The sequence below is a fragment of the Bos taurus genome, chromosome 14, assembly GCF_002263795.3.
Source record: "Bos taurus isolate L1 Dominette 01449 registration number 42190680 breed Hereford chromosome 14, ARS-UCD2.0, whole genome shotgun sequence".
NCBI lineage: Eukaryota > Metazoa > Chordata > Mammalia > Artiodactyla > Bovidae > Bos > Bos taurus.
This window is the reverse complement of record NC_037341.1, coordinates 73,688,311-73,706,663: the sequence shown is the minus strand read 5'-3', so window position 1 is coordinate 73,706,663 and position 18,353 is coordinate 73,688,311. Positions and strand designations below refer to the sequence as shown.

At 38.7% G+C, this 18,353-nt stretch overlaps 1 protein-coding gene across 1 annotated transcript in view; it reads left to right on the top strand.

Annotated features, from left to right (window-relative positions):
- DECR1 (2,4-dienoyl-CoA reductase 1) overlaps nt 1–18,353 on the top strand; it is a 43,508-nt gene extending 25,155 nt beyond the window's left edge. Inside the window, 5 exon segments of the mRNA NM_001075423.1 lie at nt 9,696–9,795; nt 14,982–15,054; nt 16,911–17,057; nt 17,538–17,600; nt 17,703–18,353. Of these exon segments, the coding sequence (NP_001068891.1) occupies nt 9,696–9,795; nt 14,982–15,054; nt 16,911–17,057; nt 17,538–17,600; nt 17,703–17,762 (443 nt within the window). The 3' untranslated portion in view covers nt 17,763–18,353.

Genomic DNA, 18,353 nt, shown 5'->3' with positions numbered 1-18,353 from the left:
CCCAAACTCATGTCCATTGAGTCAGTGATGCCATCCAACCATCTCCTGTGTCACCCCCTTCTCCTCTCACCTTCAGTCTTTCCCAGCATCAGAGTCTTTTCAAATGAGTCAGCTCTTCGCATCAGGTGGCCAAAGTATTGGAGTTTCACCTTCAGCTTCAGTCCTTCCAATGAACACCCAGGACTGATCTCCTTTAGGATGGACTGGTTGGATCTCCTTGCAGTCCAAGCGACTCTCAAGGGTCTTCTCCAACACCACAGTTCAAAAGCATCAATTCTTCTGCACTCAGCTTTCTTTATAGTCCAACTCTCACATCCATCAATGACCACTGGAAAAACCATAGCCTTGACTAAATGGACCTTTATTGACAAAGTAATGTCTCTGCTTTTTAATATGCTGTCTAGGCTGGCCATGACTTTCCTTCCAAGGAGTAAGCGTCTTTTAATTCATGGCTGCAGTCACCATCTGCAGTGATTTTGGAGCCCAAAATAATAAAGTCTGCCACTGTTTCCCCATCTATTTGCCATGAAGTGATGGGACTGGATGCCATGATCTTAGTTTTCTGAATGGTGAGCTTTAAGCCAACTTTTTCACTCTCCTCTTTCACTTTCATCAAGAAGCTCTTTAGTTCTTCTTCACTTTCTGCCATAAGGGTGGTATTATTTGCATATCTGAGATTATTGATATTTCTCCCGGGATCTTGATTCCAGCTTGTGCTTCCTCCAGCCCAGTGTTTCTCATGATGTGCTCTGAATATAAATTAAATAAGCAGGGTGATGATATACAGCCTTGACGTACTCCTTTTCCTATTTGGAACCAGTCTGTTGTTCCATTTTGCTCTACCTTTTTATTATTGATTTGTAGAAAATTTTCATAGACTCTGTACTGAGTACTTTGTGAGATATAGAATGTATTTAGAATATCTCCTCCTAGTCTGTTGTTGTTCAGTCACTTAATTGTGTCTGACACTTTGTGACCCCATGAACTGCAGAATGCCAGGCTTCCCTGTCCTTCACTATGTCCTGGAGTTTGCTCAAAGTCATGTCCATTGAGTCAGTGATACCATCCAACTGTCTCATCCTCTGTCACCCCCTTCTCCTTTTGCCCTCAATCTTTCTCTGCATCAGGGTCTTTTCCAATGAGTCAGCTCTTCACATTAGGTGACCAAAGTACTGGAGCTTCAGTTTCAGCATCAGTCCTTCCAATGAATATCAACCTTCAAGGTTGATATCCTTTAGGATTGATAGGTTTGATCTCCTTGCAGTCCAAGGGACTCTCAAGAGTCTTCTCCAACACTACAGTTCAAAAACATCAATTTTGTGGCTCTCAGTCTTCTTTATGGTCTAACTCTTATATTTGTACATGACTACTGGAAAAACCATAGCTTTGACAATAGAGACCTTTGTTGGCAAAGTAGTGTCTCTGCTTTTTAATATGCTGTCTAGGTTTTTTAATAGCTTTTATTCCAAGCAGCAAGCATCTTTTAATTTTGTGGCTGTAGTCACTGTCCACAGTGATTTTGAAGCTCAAGAAAGTAAAATCTTTCATTGTTTCCAATTTTACCCCATCTATTTGCCATGATGTGATGGGACCAGATGCCATGGTCTTCATTTTTTAAAAGTTGAGTTTTTAAGCCAGCTTTTTCACTCTCCTGTTTCACCTTCATGAAGAAACTCTTTAGTTCCTCTTCACTTTCTACCATTAAAGTGGTATCATCTGCATATCTGAGGTTGTTGCTATTTGTCCCAGCAGTCTTGATTCCAGCTTGTGAGTATACAGCCCAGCATTTTGCATGATGAACCCAGCATATAGGTTAAATAAGCAGGGTGACAATATATGGTCTTGATGTACTCCTTTCCCAATTTCAAACTAGTCCATTGTTCCATGTCCTGTTCTAACGGCTGCTTCTGGCCCTACATACAGGTTTCTCAGGAGACAGGTAAGATGGTCTGGTATTCCTATCTCTTTCAGAATTTCAGAATTTTCCAGTTTGTCGTGATCCACAGTCAAATGTGTTAGCATAGTCAGTGAAGCAGATGTCTTTTGGAATTTTCTGGCTTTTTCTATGATCCAGAGGATCATAGACCCTTTCTAGGTAATAACAGAAGTAACGATAAAAGAGTAGGTTATCTGGTCTCTAGCTGCTGCTGCTGCTAAGTCGCTTCAGTTGTGTCTGACTCTGTGCAGCCCCATAGACGGCAGCCCACTAGGCTCCCCCGTCCCTGGGATTCTCCAGGCAAGAACACTGGAGTGGGTTGCCATATCCTTCTCCAATGTGTGAAAGTGAAAAGTGAAAGTGAAATCGCTCAGTCGTGTCCGATTCTTAGCGACCCCATGGATGTAGCCCACCAGGCTCCTCCATCCATGGGATTTTCCAGGCAAGAGTACTGGAGTGGGGTGCCATTGTCTTCTCCATCTGGTCTGTAGAGGTTGTAGTTTTTACCAAATATAGCACATTTGCAGTCTTTATTTCTCCAAATGATTTTTCTGTTCCTTTATTCTGGGACTTCAATTATATATATGTTAACATGCTAGATACTTCCACAGCTCATTGACGTTCTGCCTTTTTTTTCCCCTCAATTTTTATCCCTTCTTTGTCCTTTATTTTCCATGTTTGATATTTGTGGTGTCTTCAAGAGCATGGATCTTTTCTTCTGCAACTAAGACCATTTATTTGATTTTTCATTTCAGATGTTTTTTAGTGTTAGAAGTTCTATTTGGTTCTACTTTTGTATTTCTAATTATACTCATGTTTTCCTTGAAATATTTTAGAATACTTACAATATCATTTTTTCTTCCATCTTTTGTTTTTTTAAACAAAAATGATATTTTTAATGATAAAAGGTACAATTCACAAAGGAGATAGACATCATAAATCATTACACACCTAACAACAGAGAAACAAAGATATATAAAACAAAGCTGAGAAGAAATGTAAGGGAAAAGGAAAAAATATATAATCATAGTGAGACATATTAATATTTCTCTGAGAATATTTTATCAGTTACAGAAAAAATAAGAATAGATGTGTCTTGAATGATGTCATTAATAATTTAAATATAATAGTTTTATATTTATATTAATCTTATATCCTACAGAACTATATTTAAAATTTTGTATTTCATTTGTTATTTGGTTTCCATAGGACATTTAGAAAAACTGACAAAAAGGTAAACATTACTAAATTTCAAGAAGTAGAATTCCTTTCTTGTGTGATTCAGTTATACATATACACATATATTATTTTGGAAATTATTTTACATTATAGGTTATAATAAGATATTGACTTTGTTCCCTGTGCTATGTAGTAAACCTTTGTTTCTTGTTGCATATCTATTTTTAAAATTAGAAATCTAGCATTCTATTCACACTAAGTCAATCAGGTGAAATCAAAATGTCATAAATTTTTTAGTTAGGCAAAAATTCATAAATCTTCAAAAATATATATATTATACATATGTGAAAGTGAAAGTCACTCAGTTGTGGCCGACTCTTTGCGACCCCATGGACTCTATAATCCATGGAATTCTCCAGGCCAGAATACTGGATTGGGTAGCCTTTCCCTTCTCCAGGGGATCTTTCTGACCCAGGAATTGAACCAGGGTCTCCTGCATTGCAGGTGGATTCTTTACCAACTGAGCTATCGGGGAAGCCTTGTATACAAAAGATTTTCTACTATGCTTGTTAAAGGCTTGAGAAAGAACATTAGAAAAAAAAAGAGAAGGTGGAGAAACTGAAAAACCTAAACTAAATGAAATGGGAGCACTGAATGTACAATAGAGAATGTGAAACAAGCTAGATAAAAGTAAAAGATCCTCATAGAGTTCAGTTGTCTTTAAACATGGCTGCTCGTTAGACACATATCTGAAACTGGCAAAAAAAAAAAAAAAAAAAACAAGTAACACCTGGACATTTGTATTTTTCAAAGAATTCCAAGGTTATACTGATATGCATCTGGATTTTTAAAAATGATTACAGGTTTTTCTATTAAATGCTACTTTTGGTGATACAGATTTCTATTTTCTGTTGACCAGTCGTGGTACCATGGTACTAAGTGAGAAATGGTTACATAGTCACAATAGTAAAAGATGTTGATCAGTTTTCACAATCAGTAGCCAAATAAAAAATGAAAGATAATTACTGTTGCAAGCCATAATGGGAACATGATTAACCTAACAATATAAAATAATTACATACAATTTGGGGGATCAAGCAGAGTGATGTGGTGAGTGGAAGTGCCTACATGCACATGTTTTCATCTGCTCAGCCAGTCTATGTCTTTTGGTTGGTACATTTACTCCATTTACATTTAAGTTAATTATCAATATATATGATCCTATTACTGTTTTCTTGTTTTGGGTTTATTTTCTATAGGTAGATCTTTTCCTTTTCTTGTTTTCTGCCTAGACAAGTTCCTTTAGCATTTGTTGTAAAGTTGATTTGGTGGTGCTGAGTTCTCTTAACTTTTGCTTGTCTGGAAAGCTTTTGATTTCTCCATCAAACCCGAAGGAGAGTTTTGCTTGGTAGAGTATTCTTGATGGTAGTTGCTTCCCTTTCATCACTTTAAATATATCATGCCACTCTCTTCTGGTTTACAAGTTTAGTTAAGAAATCAGCTGATAGCCTAATGGGAGTTTCCTTGTAGGTTATTTGTCATTTCCCCCTTGTTGCTTTTAACATTTTATCTCTGTCTTTAATTTTTGACAGTTTGATTACTGTGTCTTGGTGTGTTCCTCCTGGGGTTTATCCTGCCTGGGACTTTCTGTGCTTCCTGGACTTGGCTGACTACTTCTTTTCCCATGTTAGAGAAGTTTTCAGCTATTAGTTCTTCAAATATTTTCTTAGATCCTTTCTGTCTCTCTTCTTCTGGGACCCCTGTAATGCAAATGTTGATGTGTTTAATGTTGTCCTTAAGGTCTCTTAGGCAGTCTTCATTTCTTTTCATTCTATTTTCTATATTTTGTTCTGTGGCAGTGATTTCTACCGTTCGGTCTTCCAGGTCATTTATCTGTTCTTCAGCCTCAGTTATTCTGCTGTGGATTCCTTCTAGTGTATTATTCATCTCTGTCTGTTTGTTCTTTAGTTCTTGTAGGTCTTCTGTTCTTTTTCCAAGATTCTGAATCATATTCACTATCATTCTGAATTCTTTTTCTGGGAGGTTACCTATCTCCACTTCATTTAGTTGTTTTCCTGGGGTTTGATCTTGTCCCTTCATCTGGACACAACTTCCTGCTTTTTCATGCTGATTAACTTTCTGTAATGTGGCTTTTGTTTTAGTCACAGTGGGACTGTGGTTCTTCTTGCTTCCTCTGTCTGCCCGCTGATGGAGAGTCTTGTGTAAGCTTCCTGATGGGAGGGACTGGTGGTGGGAAAAACTCATCTTGCTCTAGTGGGCAGAGCCTTGCTCAGAACAGCTTTAATCCAATTATCTGCTGATGAGTGGGATTGCGTCCCCTCCCTGGTCGTGTTTTGGCCTGAGCCAATCCAACCCTTGGGTCTATGGGCTCTTGGTCTGGTTACTGGTGACCTTCAAGAGGGTTTACATCAAGGGGGACCTTCTGAGACTGCTGCTGCCTCTTCCCTGCCTCCTGTCGTGAGCTTCTGCTGACCCACACATGCACAGGAGACCCTCCAACACTGGCAGGTAGTTTTGCTTCAGTCTCCTGTGTTGGGGGGTGGGGGATGGTGGTTACTGCTGCATTTCTCTGAGTCTTGGTTCACACAAGATTTTGTTTGTGACCTTCAAGACTGGAGTCTCCGTTTCCCCCAGTCCTGTGGAAGTCTTGTATCCCTCTGGCCTTCAAGGTCAGATTCCCTGGGGATTCCAGTCCCTCTGTTGGATCCCCAGGTTGGAAGCCTGACATGGGGTTTAGAACCGTCACTACAGTAGGAGAACTTCTTTAGTATTATTTTTCTCCAGTTTCTGGGTTGCCCATCCAGTGGGGTTGTGATTTGATTTTATCATGATTGTGCCCCTCCTACCACCTCCCTGCAGCTTTGTCCAAAGACAAAGAATATGCTTTGGAGTATCTTTTTCTGGTGGGCTCCAGTGTCCTTCTGTTGAGGGTTGTGCAATTACTAGTTGTGATTATGGTGGTCTCTCAGGAGGAGATGAGCGCACATACTTCTATTCTGACGTCTTGAACAGAAGTCTTTTCTACTATCTTTAAAAAAAAAATTGTAAGTATAGTTGATTTAAAATATTCTGTTAGTTTCAGGTGTATAACATAGTGATTCAATATTGTTACGGATTATACTCCATTTAAAGTTACTACAAAATAGTGGCTGTGTTTTCCTGTGCTGTGCAATGTGTCCTCATTGCTTATTTTATACCCAGCAGTTTGTGTCTCAACCCTGTATTCCTATCTCACCACTCCCTTCTTTTTCACCTCACTGGTGACCACTAGTTTGGTCTCTATATCCATGGGCCTGCTTCTGTTTTGTCATATATATTCATTTATTTTAGATTTTGGAGAACGAAATGGCAACCCACTCCAGGATTCTTGCCTGGAAAATTCCCTGGACAGGGGAGCCTGGTGGGCATCAGTCCATGGGGTCGCAGAGAGTCAGACACAACTGAGCACACGGTACGGTCCATGTTAGATTTTAGGTTCCAAGTATATGCAATAACGTACAGCATTTGTCTTTCTCTGACTTATTTCCTTAAGCATGATACTCTTTCGGACCATTCATGTTGTTGCCGATGTCACAATTTCGTTCTTTTTTATGGCTGAGTGATATTCCATTGTGTATATATACATCACATTTTCTTTATTCATTCATCTGTTGATGAATGCTTAAGATTGTTTCCATATCTTGCCAATTGTAAATAATGCCACTATGAACATTGGGGTGCAGGTATCTTTTCTAATTAGTATATTCCTTTTCTTCATTTCAATTCTTTCCAACAATGGAATTACTGGATCATGTGGTAATTCTACTTTTAATTTTTTGAGGACTCCATACTGTTTTCAATAATGGCTGCACCAATTTATAGTCCCATCAACAACATATTAGGGTTTCTTTTTCTCTACATCCTTGCCAACATTTGTTATTTGTAGACTTTTGGTGATAGCCATTCTTACAGGTGTGAGGTGATATCTCATTGTGGTTTTGATTTATATTTCTCTGATGATTAGTAATGTTGAGCATTTTTCTTATGCCTGCTGGAGATCTGTATATCTTCGTTGGAAATAGATTATTCAGGTCTTTTGCCCATTCTTTAATTGAGTTGTTTGGTTTATTTAATATTGAGTTGAATGTGTTATTTACTTATTTTGGTTATTAGCCCCTTATTGGTTATCTTATTTGTCAGTATTTTTTCCCATTTAGTAGGTTTTTCTTTCAGTTTGTTCATGGTTTTCTTTGTTGTACAAAAGCTTTTAAGTTTAATTATGTCCCATTTGTTAATTTTTGCCTTTATTCTTTTGTCTAAGGAAACAGATCTAAAAAAATATTGCTATGATTTATGTCAGAGAGTGTTCTCCCTTATTCTCTTCTAGGACTGTTATAGTTTTAGGTCTTACATTTAGACCTTTAATTCATTTTTGGTTTATTTTTGAATACAATGTGAGGATATGTTCTAATCTTTTTTTTTGCATGTAGCTGTTCAGTGTACAATATCATCTGAAAGGTCTTCATCTGCTGATTCTCTCCTTTGTGTCATTTCTGAGAGACTGTCTATTATCTGATTTTTTCCCTGGTTGTTTCTGTGTCTTTTCGTGTGTAGTGATTTTGGGTTGTGTGCTATAAATCTTATGTCATTGAGCTGTGTGCATGTGTGTGTGTGTATGTGGTATGTCCATATGTGTATGCACTTCTATTTCCTTTTGAATTAAAAGCTTGTGGATCAGGTGAGTCTAGAGTAGACTTTATTTTGGGCTAATTAAATCCTCCTACTTTGGCCACCTGATATGAAGAGGCAACTCACTGGAAAAGATCCTGATGGTGGGAAGGATTGCAGGCAGGAGGAGAAGGGGGCAACAGAGAAAGATGGTTGGATGGTGTCACTGACTCAATGGACATGAATTTGAGCAGACTCTAGGAGTTGGTAAAGGACAGGGAAGCCTGGGGTGCTGCAGTCCATGGGGTTGCAAAGAGTCGGACACAACTTAGCAGCTGAACAACAAACACCCTCCTACTGATGCACAGCCCTTCTGAACTTTCCACTGAAAGCTCTGATACTCAACAAGGCTACGTGGACTCGCTTATCTCCCAGCCTATGTGTACTCAGGGAATTGTTCCGTTTATGACTCCCAGGTAGCTACTCTTCGCCTGGCCTTATGGACGCTCAGCCTAACAAGTACATTTTGGTGTCTGACCAGACTCAAGGATAGACTATGCCGATTTATGAGGCTCTGTCTTTACATACTTTTCTCTTTGGGGTTAATCTCCTCACAAATTCAAACTTCCTCATTCTCCCCAAACTCCAGTCTGTCTCCTAGACACAGTGATAATGCTATATTTTACTGTTTTCCCATTCCTTATGCCACAGTCTGGAGAAGGCAATGGCAACCCACTCCAGTACTTTTGCCTGGAAAATTCCATGGATCAGAGGAGCCTGGTGGGCTGCAGTCCTTGGGGTCGGGAAGAGTTGGACACAACTGAGTGACTTCACTTTCACTTTTCACTTTCATGCACTGGAGAAAGAAATGGCAACCCACTCCAGTGTTCTTGCCTGGAGAATCCCAGGGACAGCGGAACCTGGTAGGCTGCCATCTATGCAGTCGCACAGAGTCAGACACAACTGAAGTGAGTCAGCAGCAGCAGCATGCCACAGTCTATATGACATATGTATATACGATATATACTACATAGATTGTAATATACACTATAATATGTATATATATATGGAGTACATACTGTAGTATATGTATAGTACCTTTATGTAAAATGTGATCTTAGGGCTCATTTCATTTGTCTTTCTTCTCTCAGAAATTGCTGTCTTCCCTCCCTGCTAAACAGTATCTGAAAATAGTTGTATCATATATTTGCTACAGTTTCTTTATGTTTCAGGAGGAAGGCAAGTCCATGGTGCTGAAGGCAGAAGTCCCTGCTATTTTAGTTTTAGTTCTGATTTATTCCTGTTTAAATGGGTGGATCGGAGAAGGCAATGGCACCCCACTCCAGTACTCTTGCCTGGAAAATCCCATGGATGGAGGAGCCTGGTAGGCTGCAGTCCATGGGGTCGCTAAGAGTCGGACACGACTGAGTGACTTCACTTTCACTTTTCACTTTCATGCATCGGAGAAGGAAATGGCAACCCACTCCAGTGTTCTTGCCTGGAGAATCCCAGGAACGGGGGAGCCTGGTGGGCTGCCGTCTCTGGGGTCACACAGAGTTGGGCACGACTGAGGTGACTTAGCAGCAGCAGCAGCAGCAAATGGGAGGATAGCTAATGGAAATCCTATCCAGCTGTATGCAGGGCCTCTGAGATTTGAGCCTAGGTATTGACTCAGCTGGTATAGAATTTTGATTAAGATTGGGCCATCCTGAATGACAGCAAGATTACTAGCAAAGAAAGATGAGACACTTTTATTAGATTACTGTTTCATTAATTTAGCCTTAGTAAAGTTTTAAAAAATTCTTCTGTTTTGGTTATACCGTCTTGAACCAGATCCCATTATTTTAAATGTTTTCCTGATGTGAATTGGTTTAGCTGTATTGTTAATTACTGTATCATTTAAAAATATTAGGAGCATCATTTCTTGCTATTACCACCATCTATGCTGAGACTGGATCAGGTTTTGTAGTACCAAGTGCTTCTGCCAAGGCAGGAGTGGAGGCCTTGAACAAGTGAGTACTATCTTGTTAATCTTCTATTACTGGGTATATAGTAATCTAATAAGTACTTTCAGGTTAATCTTGTCCCTGAAGATGACATGCTTTGAAAGCCTGTGCAACTGAATTCCTGCTTTTTTGTTTCTTTCCAGAGAAAACTAAAACAATGACTAATTTGGATTTGCCAGGAGACACTGGGTCTCATGAATAGGTCTTATTTTTCTATTAGCTGCACTGTCCATTAGAATTCTCTGTAGTGATTAAACTATTCTGTAGATCTGTACTCTTCAGGAGCTACAAGCGGCCATTGAACCCTTGCATTGTGGTTACTGCGACTGAGAAACTAATTATTACTTAATTTTAATCACTGATCCAGTATGACTATATTATAAAGTTTGAGAAAAGGGCTGATAGGAACTTAGACTGGAGTGTCCATGTATCTCTACTTGAACCCTCTCTGACCTCCCTTAAATATGCTTTCATCCTTCTATTGTACTGACTATACTATTATACAGGATTAATAGACTAGCATAGACAGTGACCACTTATCAGGTCTTTCAGCTTTTTCTCAGCAGTATATGATTGCTTTTTGAATCTGTTCCCCATTGGACTTCCCAATGTCTTTGTTTTAATGTAAGTTCTTATCACTGCTTTTCTTCTTATTGTAATAGCCCCATAATATGCTTCTCTGCTGCCAGTTTATTTTTTATTCATGTTCCCATCAGATTCATCTTTCTAACAATGTATGTCTGCTGTTATAATTCCCTAGCTAAAAACCTTATATCATATTTCTATTCATCTTTGGAATAAAAGCCAAAACTCAGTATGATATTCTAAATGGACTTGCCTTTGGCCTTTCTGTATTCATTGGCTTGTTAGATCAATATCTATCGTGTACCTTTTGCGTACATGGCACTTCTACTAGGTAGAGGGATATGGTAGTAATGGAAATAGAACAATCCTCATTCTCACCGAGCTTGTATTCTTTTACCATTTTTCCTCTGCTTTAATCACTGATATTTCTGAGCTCTGTACTTACTTAAACACATCATGCACTTTCATATATCTATGCCTAGATTGTGCTGTTGTTAGAATTTGCTATAATAGATTTCACCTCCCTTCAGTGCTCTCATATCCCACCTCTTCTGGGATATTTTTTCTCATTTCTTGGAGTAACAGGCAAGCTTGGCCTTGGAGCACAAAAGGAAGCAGGGCAAAGGCTAACACAATTTTTGTCAAGAGAACGCACTGGTCATAGCAAACACCCTCTTCCAACAACACAAGAGACCACTCTACACATGGATGCCACCAAATGGTCAATACCAAAATTAGATTGATTATATACTTTGCAGCCAAAGATGAAGAAGCTCTATGCAGTTAGCAAAAACAAGACCTGGAGATGATTGTGACTCAGATCATCAGCTCCTTATTGCAAAATTCAGACTTAAATTGAAGAAAGTAGGGAAAACCACTAGGCCATTCAGGTATGACCTAAATCAAATCATTTATGATTATACAGCGGAGGTGACGAATGGATTTGAGGGACTAGATCTGGTAGACAGAGTGTCTGAAGAATTATGGACGGAGGTTTGTAACATCGCACGTGATGAAGTGACCAAAACCATTCCCCAAGAAAAGAAATGCAAGAAGGCAAAATGGTTGTCTGAGGAAGGCTTATAAATAGCTGAGGAAAGAAGAGAAGCAAAAAGCAAGGGAGAAGGGGAAGGACACACCCTACTGCTGCTGCTAAGTCACTTCAGTCATGTCCGACTCTGTGCGACCCCATAGACGGCAGCCCACCAGGCTCCCCGATCCCTGGGATTCTCCAGGCAAGAACACTGGAGTGGGTTGCCATTTCCTTCTCCAATGCATGAAAGTGAAAAGTGAAAGTGAAGTCGCTCAGTCATGTCCGATTCTTAGCGACCCCCTGGACTGCAGCCCACCAGGCTCCTCCATCCATGGGATTTTCCAGGCAAGAGTACTGGAGTGGGGTGCCATCGCCTTCTCCGAGGATACACCCAACTGAATGCAAAGTTTTAGAGAAGAGCAAGGAGAGATAAGAAGGCCTTCTTAAATGAACAATGCAAAGAAGTAGATGAGGAAAACAATAGAATGGAAGTGACTAGAGATCTCTTCAAGAAAATTGGAGATATCAAGGGAACATTTCATGTTAGGTTGGGCACGGCAGATGATGGAAACAGTAAGGACCTAACAGTAGCAGAAGAGATTAAGAAGAGGGCGAAAGAATACACAGAAGAACTATACAAAAAAGGTCTTAATGGCCCGGATAACCATGATGGTGTCACTCACGCAGAGCTCGACATCCTGCAGTGTGAAGTCAAATGGGCCTTAGGAAGTATTCCTATAAACAAAGCTGGTGGAAGCAATGGAATTCCAGCTGAACTATTTCAAATCCTTAAAGTTGATGTTGTTAAAGTACTGCACTCAGTATATCAGCAAATATGGAAAACTTGGCAGTGGCCACAGGACTGGAAAATGTGTTTTCATTCCAAACCCAAAGAAGGGTGATGCCAAAGAATGCTCAAACTACCGCACAATTGCGCTCATTTCACATGGTAGTAAGTGATGCTCAAAATTCTCCAAGCTAGGCTTCAGCAGTACATGAACTGGGAACTTCCAGATGTACAAGATGGGTTTAGAAAAGGCAGAGCAACCAGAGATCAAATTGACAGCATTCAATGGATCATAGCAAAAGCAAGAGAGTTCCGGAAAAACATCTACTTCTGCTTCATTGTCTGTGCTAAAGCCTTTGACTGTGTGGATCACAACGAACTGGAAAATTCTTAAAGAGATGGGGCTACCAGACCGCCTTACTTGTCTCCTGTGAAACCCGTATGAGGGTCAAGAACCAACAGTTAGAACCTTACATGGAACAAGTAACTGGTTTACAATTGGAAAAGGAGTACGACAAGGCTGTATATTGTCACCCTGTTTATTTAACTTCGATGCAGGATACTCATGCAAAATGCCAGACTAGATGAATCAGAAGCTGGAATCAAGATTACTGAAAGAAATAACAACAGCCTCAGATACGCAGATGATACCACTCTAATGGTAGAAATTGAAAAGGAACTAAAGAGCCTCTTGATGAAGGTGAAAGAGGAGAGTGAAAAAGCTGTCTTGAAATTCAACATTCAATAAACAAAGATCATGGCATCTGGTCCCATCACTTTATGACAAATAGGGAAAATTGGGAGCTGTGACAAACTTTATTTTCTTGGGCTCCAGAATCATTGCAGATGGTGACTGCAGGCACAAAATTAAAAGCAAAGACATGACTTTGCTGATTTAGGTCAATATAGAAAAGCTATGGTTTTTCCAGTAGTCATGTACAGATGTGAGAGTTGGACCATAAAGAAGGCTGAGCACTAAAGAATTGATGCTTTCAAACTGTGGTGCTGGAGAAGACTCATGAGAGTCTCTTGGACTGTGTGGAGATCAAACCAGTCAGTCCTAAAGATAATCAACCCATTATTGGCAGGACTGGTTTTGAAGCTGAAACTCCAATACTTTGATCACCTGATGGGAAGAGCTGACTCATTGGAAGAGATTCTGATGCTGGGGAATATTGAAGGCAAAAGGAGAAGAGGGGTGGCAGAGGGTGAGGTGGTTGGATGGCATCACTGACTCAATGGACATAAATTTGAGCAAACTCTGAGAGATAGTGAAGGACAGGGAAGCCTGGCATTCTGCAGTCCATGGGGTCTCAAAGAGTCAGATAGGACTTAGTGACTGAACAACAATAACCCTTTGCATGTTTATGCTAATCTAATGAGAAGAGTAACACATTAATAAATGCCATCTTGTGTTATAGATTCTAAAATGAAGGTGCACAGAAAAGGGCATGGTAGACCATTTTTAATATATTATTAAAGCTGTATAACTTCCCCACTAGGATCTGCGTACTGTGAGAGAAGAAAGCAGATCTTATTCATCTTGCTCATTGCTCAGCAAGATCTGGTACATAACCAATGCCCAGTTCCTGCTGAGCTACACAATTCTCTCTTTTGAGTAGTTTTAAGGTACTTTGTAACATATAAACTAATAATACACATTTCTCTGGGAGACAAAATTGTACTTTACTTAGCAGTTTAAACTTAGTCTGAATAGAGATAATTACCATTTTTAAGGTCAAATGATAGTGGAAATAAGAGCTTAGAACTTGACTATTTTGACACCATTTGTACAATATCTATATTTGTTTTGTCTAGATCTTATTAGATATTTCAATTTCCTGTTCTTTAAGGGCCATGAGCCTGTGCTGCTTTTTTGATATTATATTACTACATGGTGAATTGCACATAATAGATGCTCAATAACTCTGTATGTTCTTCCCCAGCCTGAGTTCCCTTCAGCCCTCTTCCATACCTTGTAGCACAGTCACACCAGATAAGGTCTTTTAGGTCCTGGAGACTGCGTGTTGTTATGCCTTTGTCCTGCATACCCACTGGCCCACATACCTGGGCAGTCTTCTTTTCTCCACCCTCCCTTCCAATATTTTCCATCCTCTTCTCTTTTCCCCTTACTCCCACAAAAACCTCCTAATCCTTCTTCAAGTGTCAGCTCAATTACCACCTCCTGAAGGAAGGCTTCCCTCTTACTCCTGGTAGAGATGGGTACTTCTTCCTCTGAGTCATATTGGCACATATTGCACAGTTTCCATCTTTTACTTGATGAAGGCACTTGTAATGTTGCAGACACTGTGATCTAATGTACTGTAAGTAAAGTTGCATTGAACGTTATAGGTGCAGGACTGAACTCCAGAAAATGTGAGGAAGAGACATGATCCTTTCAGTTCTTTGTGCTAAATAATGATACCCTTTTTAAATATGTATACTGATATTGGTCTTCATACTAAAATATGAATGGTAGGTAGTCTAGCATAGTGCTTAGGACACTAAAATGTAAATATTACGTAGTACAGAAGAGTGTGATTAAGGGCACAAACTCTTGCGCTAGACTGCTAGAAGTTGACTCACTAGCCATACGACCCAGAGCAAATGATTTATTTTCTCTGTGCCTCAGTTTCCTTGTCTGTAACATAGGGAATAATAGTAGTACTTACCTACTGGAGCTGTAGTCTCTGGCATGTAGTAAGCATGTATTAAGTCTTGGTTAATAGTATTTGTAATTTATAGTATAGTATTTTAGAAATCTGTACTGTTTGTTTTAATTTTTAGGTCTCTTGCAGCTGAATGGGGTAAATATGGAATGAGATTCAATGTGATTCAGCCGGGGCCTATAAAAACCAAAGTAAGTTTTGGTTTGCTTATGATCACATTTTGAGTGATTAAGAAGTGGATGACTAATAGATACATTCTGAAATATGCAGCATTTTCCAAGGATACCAGAGTTTGGAGCCCTGGTAGAAGGGAAGAGGGTTTTGCTATTATCCAACATAAGAAATATGGAGCTGGGAAAGAAAATAGTAGTTACACAACTCCTTCATAAGGTCTATTTCAGTGTCTTAATATAATATTTTTGGGATCTTCTATGCCTTGAATTTTGGTATTTTGTCTGATTTGCTTTAATGATCTGATATATTTCTTATTTTTTACTATATTTTACAGGTTCTTACTTTGACGTCCTTTTTTAAAAAATCATGGAAATGTAACTATATTTTAAATTTAAGAGATGCTTTCTAAATTGATCATGTAAGCTTGGTCTTATATGTAGAAAATAGGTAGCATTTTCTTTGAGTCATATCTGTGCCTTTTCACTTTAAACACTCAGTTACGTATGTTGTCTAAGTCCCATGTCTCTGGGATTAAAAATTCTTCTGATGGCATACATTTTACTTGTAATCAGATATTCATTGCAATTCATAATTATCACTTATGCTGTTACAGACATTGCTCAAAAGTTCACAGGCTCTCTGTTCTCTCACATTATCCCAAATAACTTCATTCTCACATCTTTTTGTTTTCATGTAAAGCAGGAATTTTTAATCCCACCTGGAATGTTGCTTTGAAGGCCCAAGTGAAATTTGCTAACTTTAACTTAATAAACTGAGGGGGCTTCCTTAGTGCCTCAAATGGTAAAGAATCCACCTGCAATGCAGGAGACCTGGGTTTGATCCCTGGATCAGGAAGATCCCCTGGTGAATGGAATAGCTACCCACTCCAGTATTGTTATATAAATGGAAAATAATGCTAAGGAACATTGGCCTTATAGGTGGTTCTGGGTTGTTAAATATTAACATGAAGATGGTTGTATTAATTAAGTAGTTTGAAGGGTGGAAAATAGAAACACTGCCTAAGTGAAACTTGACTGAATATCTTATTTGGCACTTAAATTATAAAAAATGATAAAATTAATGGAAAAATAATCCAAATGCACATATTAAAATACTTGATTCAGAGTATCACTGTGTTAAGCACTGTCTGAAAAGGACTAAACAGTCATCAAAACTTCATTCTAGGACCTCAGTATCTAGGGAAGTCATCTGCATTTTATTATTTATTTAACGTATATTTACCGAGTGCCTTCTGTGTGCAAGGGTGCTGAGAAAGATATAAAAACAGTTGTGACAAGATGCTTGCCATCAAGGAGCTTTAGTCTAGCAGTCTAGGTATGAGTTTTATGCAAACGACAAGCATATAATTTTAAAGAAATTAAAAGAAAATTGAAGTATGGAAACTCTGTAGCCAGAACTGATAGAACCAGGTTTGAGACCTTTGTCTATGATTTTCTTTATACCTGTCTTAGGAAAATCCCATGGAATGAGGAACCTGGTAGGCTGCAGTCCATGGGGTCGCTAAGAGTCGGACACGACTGAACGACTTCACTTTCACTTTTCACTGTTATACATTGGAGAAGGAAATGGCAACCCACTCCAGTATTCTTGCCTGGAGAATCCCAGGGACGGGGGAGCCTGGTGGCCTTCCATCTATGGGGTCGCACAGAGTTGGACACGACTGAAGCGACTTAGCAGCAGCAGCAGCAGCAGCATTAGGCAAAATGAATATGGAAGAATTTGGCAAAACTTTTTGCTTATAGGGAGTAAGATATGAACAGGGCTGCCTTAGTAACATTCCATTTATTGCAAATTTATTTCTTAAATAGGATTTTTTTTTTTAAGTTACCTAACTATTTTCTTAATTTCTAAGGGTGCCTTTAGCCGTCTGGACCCAACCGGAGCATTTGAAAAAGAAATGATTGACAGAATTCCCTGTGGTCGGCTGGGAACTGTGGAAGAACTTGCAAATCTTGCTGCTTTCCTTTGTAGTGATTATGCTTCTTGGATTAATGGAGCTGTAAGCATAGTTTTCTTTCTCAACACTTTTGGGAGGTGGATTTGTGGTGGGGAGGTGGATTTGGGGTGGGAAGGTGGATTGTAGAACCAATCCTTATGATGTTGAATGTAAATATGATTTAAAGTATTTAATTAGCTGTATTTAGTATGTTATTTATAATATAGAAATACTAATATAGTTTAAGCTTATGGAGTTGATTCATTAATAAATTAATTTTATTAAATGCAAATAACTCTGGTAGACGTGCCTTTAAGCTGATCTTTAAAATTGGGTAGAATTTGAAATCATAGAAATGATGGAGAGAGGATTTTTAAGAGAGTAAATCAATTTAGGTTTAATCGTCAGTTTTGTCTTTAAAACTTGTGCTTGGATTGAAAGTGTCAGAGAGATATTCCAACCAGTTAGGAGGGAGAAGTGGCTAATGGTTCAGAAAACTTTTTAAAAGAAGTTAATTTCACAGCTTTTATTATCATTTTTTAGGTAATTAGATTTGATGGTGGAGAGGAAGTACTTATTTCAGGGGAATTCAACAGTCTGAGGAAGGTAATGCCATTTTGTGAATATAATACAATATTAACAGTGAGGATACTAAGCTTTAAAAACACACAAGAACCTCATTAAATTGACTTTTTCTTTTTGTGGTAGGTCACCAAGGATCAGTGGGACATAATAGAAGGACTTATCAGGAAGACCAAAGGCTCCTAAGACTACTCTGGCCTCATCTTGGTTATAATGGAAATTATGCAGACAATCTATAATGATTTGAATATTTTCAGGTCTAATAAATTGTTAATTAGCACGCATTCCTGGAATGTGTATTATATGCTAGGCCAATGGTAGGTAGATCTTGTACATTAAAAGATGAATAAGATGGGATATTGTCTCTTCAAAGAATTTTTAAACAATAAAAACAGGAAAGTGAAAGGCTATTAATAGAACTGAAAAGTGCTTAGAAGTGCAGAGAAAGGGACAGATATTTGTAACTGGAGAAAATCAGGAGAAACCTAATCGTGGAAGTAGCATTTAAGTTACATGTTAAACCTTTGTCTTCAGTGACACAGTGACATGGGGACAGTGTCTAAAAGAAAACAGGGGATTTACAATAAACCTAATAATGGACTCTGTCCTTTCAAGGTATTTCCTTTTCATTGTACTTAGGAATTGTCTTCTTTAACTCAGTATTAATTCAGTTTTAACTCCATTAACTTAGTATTGATTCAAACAAGTTTTTGCCAGGACCTATTTTGTAACCAGAAGTTTTATTTGGCAGTAAAAATAAACCATGAATAATCTACA